This window comes from Chinchilla lanigera, unplaced genomic scaffold, assembly GCF_000276665.1.
Source record: "Chinchilla lanigera isolate Chin_1 unplaced genomic scaffold, ChiLan1.0 scaffold00084, whole genome shotgun sequence".
NCBI classification, from domain to species: Eukaryota; Metazoa; Chordata; class Mammalia; order Rodentia; family Chinchillidae; genus Chinchilla; species Chinchilla lanigera.
Window position 1 is genome coordinate 974,469 of NW_004955485.1, and position 7,685 is coordinate 982,153.

The window sequence follows — 7,685 nt, forward strand, 5'->3', positions numbered from 1 at the left end:
CCCCTCCTTCCTCAGAGCCCTGGCCATGGAAAAGCTGGTTCTCTCTCACTACTGCTGCAATGCTAACTGATGGGCGTGCTTTCCCGGGCCGTGCAATTCCAGACCAACCAACTCCAGGAGCAACGAGATCCATTTTGTTTCCTCTTCTCGCCCAGAGGTTGGCACATTGTGGGTGCTCAGGCGATGCTTGGTGGGTGAATGGGCACAAGAAGCACGACGTCTCTGTTTACACGGCCAGCGCAATGCTGAGAGTGGAGGAACTCAGTGGGGTAGTAAAACAAGGCCAGAGTCTCACTCTGCGGATAGCAGACCAGGAGGAGTCCGGCAGGGGCTTGGGTAAGTGCTAGAATATTATTTTAGGGGGTCACAAGGCTTGCTTTTGAGGTCCGTTTTTGACCTTTTTGAGTCATTGCCTGCTTGTTGTTCCCTCTCTTCCTGTTCAACACAGGACCCTGGAGAGAGAGCCTTGATTCCTACTTCACTCCCTCACTGGCTTTTCCCATAAGACACCCCGCTCCTTAGCAATGTGTCCAGGCCAGAGAGCTACAGAGAATATGTGTTAAAAGGATGGATGGATGGATGGATGGATGGATGGATGGATGGATGGATGAATGGATGGATGGATGGATTGATAGATCAATGGATCAATGGATCAGTGGATCGATGGATCAATGGATGGATGGACAGAAGACCTCAAAAAGCTGACAAAGCCTCAGAGATTCCTTATCCACATTCTGATTTTTAAAATGAGGAAACTGAAGTCTAACAGAGGTACACCTTTAGTCACTTCCTCTCTTGGAGAATTCTATTGGTTTTTTCTCAGCCTATAAACATGTTTAAATGCCCTCTCACCTAAACAAAGCAAAGCATCTCTCTCCCTCCTTCCTACAGCTTCGCCCTCACCTAGGACCTCCCCATTTCTCTCTGTCAAAGTTCTTGAAAGACTTGTAAGACTCACCGCAGGACTTCCTCATCTCCCACTGCCCCTTGACCTCTTAGCTTCTGGCCATGTCACCATGGCAACTCTGAAGTTGCCACTCCCCAGGGAACTTCCTGGGCCCAGGCAGCAGGCTATGTCACTACACCTTCCTGAGACCCCAAGGCACTGCCTCCTACGGAGGCCTCACTTCTCATCCAGGAGACAGCTCCTTCCTCAGCCGCGCATGGCCCCTCTTTCTCCTGGCACCTTTTCCCACGGCTCCCCCCTCGCCATTTTATGTTCTTATTCTGTGTTCTCCCAGCATCCCTTGCGTGTCTGCGTGCCCGGCTCTTTGCTGGGCTCCTGGCTGCGTCCCCTGTGGAATCCTCCTGCCCAGCCTGTGCTGGTAGGTGCGTTAGTGTCACTTGTACTTTGCAATGGCGAAGTGAGACCCTGGAAATAGCTCAGTGCCATGCTGCTGGTGAGTGGCGTCTGAAACTCCACCAAAATCTTACCCTTTTCTTTTTGGTACCAGGAATTGAACACAGGACCTTGTGCTTGCCTTGTGCCACTGAGCTATATCCGGGCCCTGTCTTGCCTTTTTCATGCCTGTGCTCTTAGCTACAAAGCCACCCCTCCATCACGGCTGTTCCAGTCACACAGAGGCCTCACCTCACTTCTTAACAACCCTCAAACGTATTTTCTGAAGTGACCTTTCTGGAAACTGTGGACTTACTCTTCCAAAGCCCCAATGGAATTTTTTCCTTAGCTATCCCTCCAAAAGCTCAGGGAAGGCTCCTCAAGTCTCTGGCCAGGCTGACTTACTGAAGTCTGAGCTCCAGGGTCAGCAGTGACCGCCCCTCAGGGGGAGAGTCTTCCCTGCCCCCTCAGGCCCTCTGCCCTGCCTGCCCCATCCTGACCCCAACCTTGCGTGACTCCGCCCATCTCCTCCTGCTGCTGACCCTCTCTCCCTCCTCAGAGCCCGGTGCCCCGCAGCCCCACCCGCTCAGAGGCTGATCAGCTGCAGATCTTTGTCTTTCGTATCTAGAAACAGACCTCAGCAAAGTTCCAAACATCAGGGGTGGTTTCCTCCGCGAAGGAGTCCCGGTTGGCTTCGATTTGCACGTCTGTCCGCTGTTTGCACATTGCCTATGTTTCACTGTATAATCAGAAAGGAACTTTAAACAATGTTTAAAATGAATCTCCTTCCTCCGGCCCACCTGTACGAGGACTCACCCCTGGCCCCCTCTGAGGGTCCTGCCCTCCTGCAACCCCAGCCTCAGAACCCCTCCCAGGCCTCTCAGGGCACCCCAGCTGTGCCAGAGGATCCGTCCAAACACACAGTCACAATAGAGTTCACCAAAGAGCTGAAGACCGGAGGCCCATAAATGTCTGTGGGCTTGTCTACAGCGGAGAGAGAGGCCCTCGGCTGCCAATGCAGCCCACAAATCCTGGCATCAAATGAAAAATAGTTGTTCCAGAATAACGTATGCAGTATGTTCACGTTTATGTACATACTGAAAGGAGAGACACATGTACATGTGCTTGTATACTTAAGACACTTAAAGTACAGAGTATCCTCGGAAGATCGTCCCCCAAAATGGTAAATCAGTTGCTTTGGGAAAGGGATGTTGGGGTGGTGGAACCAGGTAAAAGAGATCAGGCAACATATGAGTGTTGTTCTATTCAGTTTTTAAAAGCTGTTTGTATGTATCTTTTTAAAAAAAGCATAAAATAAGCCAGGTATCATGGCTCACGCCTATAATTCTATCACTCAGGAGGCTGAGGCAGGAGGATCATATGGAGTGTGAGGCCTGCCCGGGCTATGTAAGTGAAACCCTATCTCAACCCACCCTCTTGAAACAATAAAAATTAAAAGGCATAAAATACAACTGAAGTACTATACCCGAGAACCCATGGTATTAACTGGGGGATCCTCCAGGTACCTTCTGGGGCCTTCTCTCCTACCCACCTCTAATGGTCCCACCTTGAGAGGAGCGAACAAGACCCCCTACTCCATGTCTGCAGGTGGAGTCTGGACCCTGGGCCCACCAGGACCCGTGTGCACCAGGCCTGCATGGGGATGGCCCCCTCAGGAGCCCAGGGTGAGAGCTGGGGGTGTCTGTGCCAGGGATAGTACCCCTGGCACAGGCAGATCACAGGGCCTGTTGGCACAGGGCGATCTGCCACACCTTTCTCAGGGTGGGAAGTGCCCTGACGCAGGGTGACTCATCACCCACGCAGCTGGGCTCTGAGGCGGAAAGCTGAGCTTCTCGTGCCCAGATGCAGTGGGAAAGACCTCAGGGCCCTGCTTCTCCACCAGGGAGGAGGCCCAGGCCTGGCCCGAGGCTCTGGGCTTCGTTTGTCTTCTCCTGCATCAGAGTCTCCTGGGAGGCAGGAAAGGAAAAGACAGAGCCCAGCAGAACTGCCAGCCAAGGGGTATTGTCCTCAGTGGTAAAAACAGTTTCCTTTGCTTTGGAGCATTTGATCTGAGCAGCTCAAAGCACTGAAGACCTCAGGTATTGTTTTCAAGAGTGAGAATTTGCCTAGGCCAAGAGCTCAGCAGCCTAAGGAAGAAGAGCCAGAGTGTCCAGAATCACCTCTTCTGCTCCCAGCTGGGGCCTCCCGTCTACTCCCTGCTTAGGCCCATGGGCTTTTTGGGGGAAGAAGGTACTGAGAACTGAACCCAAGGTCTTCACACTGAGCTACAGCTCCAGCCCATTTTATTTTATTTTGAGGCAGGAGCTCGCTAAGTTACTCGGGCTGCGCTCAAAATTGTGATCCTCGTGTCTCATCCCCACAGAGAGCTGGGCTTACGGGTGTGAGGCACCGCTCCCAGGAGGGCATGGCTTTGCCCCTGCCACCCTCCCACTCTGCCACTGACTCTCAGAGACATAAACAGTCTTTGTCACTCAAGACTAATTTGACCGATGGCCGCAGCCACTGGCTCCCTGCCCTCTGAGTGACCTGCCTGGCTGCTCAAGCTAGGTCTGGCCTCCGCCGTCCTGGGGGTTTTCTCAGTAGACTGTGTGACACCCTGAGCAGAGGTTTGCGGAGTCTGTTCTGGAGTCCCTGGGGCAGCGAGAGCCGCAGGCCAGGTGTGAGAGAGGCTGGTCTTGCTTCTGTACCAGAGGAGGTGAAGCGACTCCTTTCAGGCTCCCAGGCCTGGGGATGAGAAATGGACACAGTCATCCTTTGGTACGTGCGCGAGGTTGATTCCAGGACCCAGAATCCGCAAAGGTTCGAGTCCTGCACATAAACTGGCACGGTGTTTGCCTGTAACTATGCACATTCTGAGTACGGTTAAATCATCCCTAGGTGGCTTACAATACGCGGGTATGTAAATGTACGTACACAGCTGTTATACTGCATTGTTTAGGGAATATTAACAAGGAAAGCGACAATGACGTGTCAGTTGACGTGTCTAACACTGACGCAGTTTTCTTCCCCTGAATATTTTCAGTCTGGGGTTGGTAGCCTCCACGGATGCAGAGCGCAGTGACACGGAAAGCTGGCCTGCTGCCCGGGCGCAATGCATCAGACCCCACTGTGCACCGTGCCCCAGCGAGGGCGTTGGATCTTCACACCTACACAGGGGGCTTTGGCCCTATGAGACAGGTGAGAAAACTGAGGAGCACACCACCCACTAGCCTCGAGCCCCACAGCTAGGGGGGCAGTTACAGGTGCTGAGCCAGTCTGGGGTGGGGCCTGTTACGGGCCGGTTAATGTGCGCCGTCGGCGACCCAGTGCGTGGCTCCCAGTGGGGAACGTGGACCGATGTGCACCAGTTCTGACCAGCGGAAGCTGCTCTTTACTGCACTTGCTCTTTGCCGGCTTTTACCCAAGACGCAGCCCCGGCTGACTAAGGTGCTGCAGGACCTGGGAGCAGCTGACCCGGGGGACCCCTGCCCTTCTTTCACTCCCGTTCCTGCTCAGTGCAGCAAGGCGATGAACTCCATGGCACCTAGCGTCCTTCCTGCTTCGCATCCTGTGAATCAGCCACTGGGCTCTGAGGCCCGGGTGCCAGCACAGGAGCGGAGCGATTTGGTGTCAGAAGATCAAGGCCAGGAGGCGGCAAAGCTTGCCTTCACCCAGGCTGCTGGGCTCCAGGGCCCCACAGCTGTCGTTTCTACGAAGTTTTGTCTCCTGGGCTGGGAAATAGGGTGTATGGTGCATAGGAAAACCACCCACAATGGTGTCCCAGCACTCTGAACCACTGCCCCTCCATGTGTCCCCCAGCACCCCCGCCACACTCTCCCCTGGGGTCATGCGAGCGCCTGCCTTGCAGGGACGCCTCTCTGAGGGAGGAAAGGAGGGGACCAGGGCCCTTGGTTGGGAGTGGGGGAGCCCCTGCAGTGTGGTTCCCATCCGACCGTGACAGAGACACGAGGCAGTGTGTCCAGGTGACTGCCGAGGTCATTTACTTCTGGCTAAAAATAGATGTGCTTCGGCAGGTGGGTGACTCACAAGCCGTGTTCTCCTGGACCGAGGCATCGAGGTGCCGCAGGCCCTGGTTTCCCCCGGGTGCTCGACAACAGGAAGGGGTTGGTGACCAACACGCAGCCTGCCTTTCACAACTTCCTGGGCCAGCTGAACTACCCCCTCCTCCCTCCCCCCAAACTAACAGGTGCAAACCACGAAGGTCAGAGCCGTAGGGCCGACCATCCACGCTTGTGTTCCCGTGTACGTGTCACCTCCCAACGTGACGGACCACACAGCACCCGGACGGGGTCTGCCCTGGTTTCTGGCCTCCCACGCAGTGGGACCTGTAAGGGTGGCTGCCGCTCTGTCCCCTGGGCTACAGAAAATGTCCCTTCCCACTACCCCACACTCTAGGAAACAGCACAACCCTCGCTTCCCGGATTCTTCTCCAGGAGCTAATGGAAGCTGAGGATCGAGGCAAATATTTGGGGAATTTTGCCCCACCTCAGGAAGCTGTCTGAACAGATTGGTGCAAGGGGAAGAGGCAGGACTGGGCCCCATGGGTCCTAGCTGCTGGCCTAGGCTCTGCCACTCCTTGCAATGTGACCTTGAGCAAGTGAATTCGCCTCCCTGGTTTCTAGTTTTATCCTTTGTTTCCATATTTATTTCTTCAACAAATATGTATTGAATCCATATATACCATGGTAGATACAGGAAAAGAACAACTATAGAGGCTTCAAAATGCTCAGGAAGTCTTGACACCTTCTTCCCAATGAAAACTGGAGCTATTTCTTCATCCCTTGACGCTAGGCTGATTCAGTAACCTGCTTTGACTAATGCTCCAAAAATGACACTTGACTTTTATGAGTGCCTTTTGCAACCCAGCTGTCATAGGAGGAGGCCTGAACCAGCCTGTTCAAGAGGCCACACTCAGCAGAGAACTTTTCTGCCTGAGTGACAGCATCCACCAATGGCTAATCCAGTGCATTAGGCCAGGTGGATCTAACTCCAGCCAACCAGCTCACTGACCAAAAGTGTTTGAAGGGTCTCAGCACTCCAGGAGGCTGAGGCAGAGGATCATAAGTTCAAACCCAACCTAGGCAACTTATCAAGACTGTCTCACAATCAAAAAGGGCTGGAAGTGTAGCTCGGTGGGAAACCCCTGGGTTCAATCCCTAGTACCTCGGAGTGGGTGTTGAATGAGTTCAGCCAATGCCACCAAGAACAGAGACAGGCCACCCAGCTGAGCTTGGACTGTGCATTGTGAAATCGTCACCCCACGAACTGACCAATTACATGGTTCTAATTTTTTTTAAGGCTACTAAATTTTGGCCGGGTGTGGTGGTGCATGTCTGTAATTCCAGTACTTGGGAGGCTGAGGCAGGAGGATTGCCAAGAGTTCGAGGCCAGGCTGGGCTACACAGAGAGTTCAAGACCCGCTTGAACTACATAGTGCATTCAAAGACAGACTAAACTACGAAGCAAGACACTGTCTCAAAAAAATGAGTGTTTATTGACCATTTCCTCTGCCAGGGACAACATTAGATGTTATATATAATATAATCTCACATATTCCTCACATGGACTGCCTGAACAGAACTTCTAATTTCCTGTTTGTAAATGAACACTTGCGGGCACAGCAAGGAGCAGCAACTTGCCTGAGACCAAGAAGCAGATGAGTGTGGACCGGAACTCAGGGCCGAGCAGCCCAAGCTTTGAGTCCACTGCCCCATCGGAAACCAGAGGCCCAGTTCTCACCCTCATCAAGTTTACATGGAGGTGGGAGACAAGGTTAAAGACGCACAGAAATACAGACCTGCTGTGAGGTCACAGGGACAGCTCTGGGAGGGTGGGAGGGATGGGCAGGTGGCTGACAGAGCCTGGGCCAAAGGTTCGCCCCAGGTCTTGGTTCCCACCTTCAGTCCGATAGAAGTGACCTGGAAAGTCTGTCAGAAATGCAAATTCCATGCTAGGTGTGGTGGTCCATGGCTGGACCACAACACTTGGGAGGCTGAGGCAGGAGAATGCCTTCTGAGATCCTGTCTTTAAAAAACTGAGGAAGGAGAAGAAAGGACAGAAGAGGAAAAGGAAGAGGCAAGAAGGAGAATGTGGAAGAGGAAGAGGATGGGAGAAGGAGAAGGAGGAGGAAGAAGAGGAGGAGGAAGGAGAAAAAGAGGAAGAAGTGGAAGAAATGCAAATTTCTCAGATTCCTCAGCAAATTCCTAATTCCCCAGAGATTCTACTTCCACGAGGCCCTCTGGGTATCCTGTATACCCTCGATATTCTGATTTGGTATGTCTGGAGCCTCCTAGAGCTTTCTTTTTCTTTTTCTTTTTTCTTTTTT

At 53.0% G+C, this 7,685-nt stretch overlaps 1 protein-coding gene across 1 annotated transcript in view; it reads left to right on the plus strand.

The window, feature by feature from the left end:
- Nucleotides 1-242: 242 nt before the first annotated feature.
- Nucleotides 243-7,685, plus strand: part of LOC106146568 — an 8,186-nt gene continuing 743 nt past the window's right edge. Inside the window, exons 1-4 of the mRNA XM_013504021.1 lie at nt 243-336; nt 1,242-1,325; nt 3,203-3,373; nt 4,412-4,537. Coding sequence (XP_013359475.1) covers nt 243-336; nt 1,242-1,325; nt 3,203-3,373; nt 4,412-4,537 — 475 coding nt within the window. The remainder of the gene's footprint in view (nt 337-1,241; nt 1,326-3,202; nt 3,374-4,411; nt 4,538-7,685) is intronic.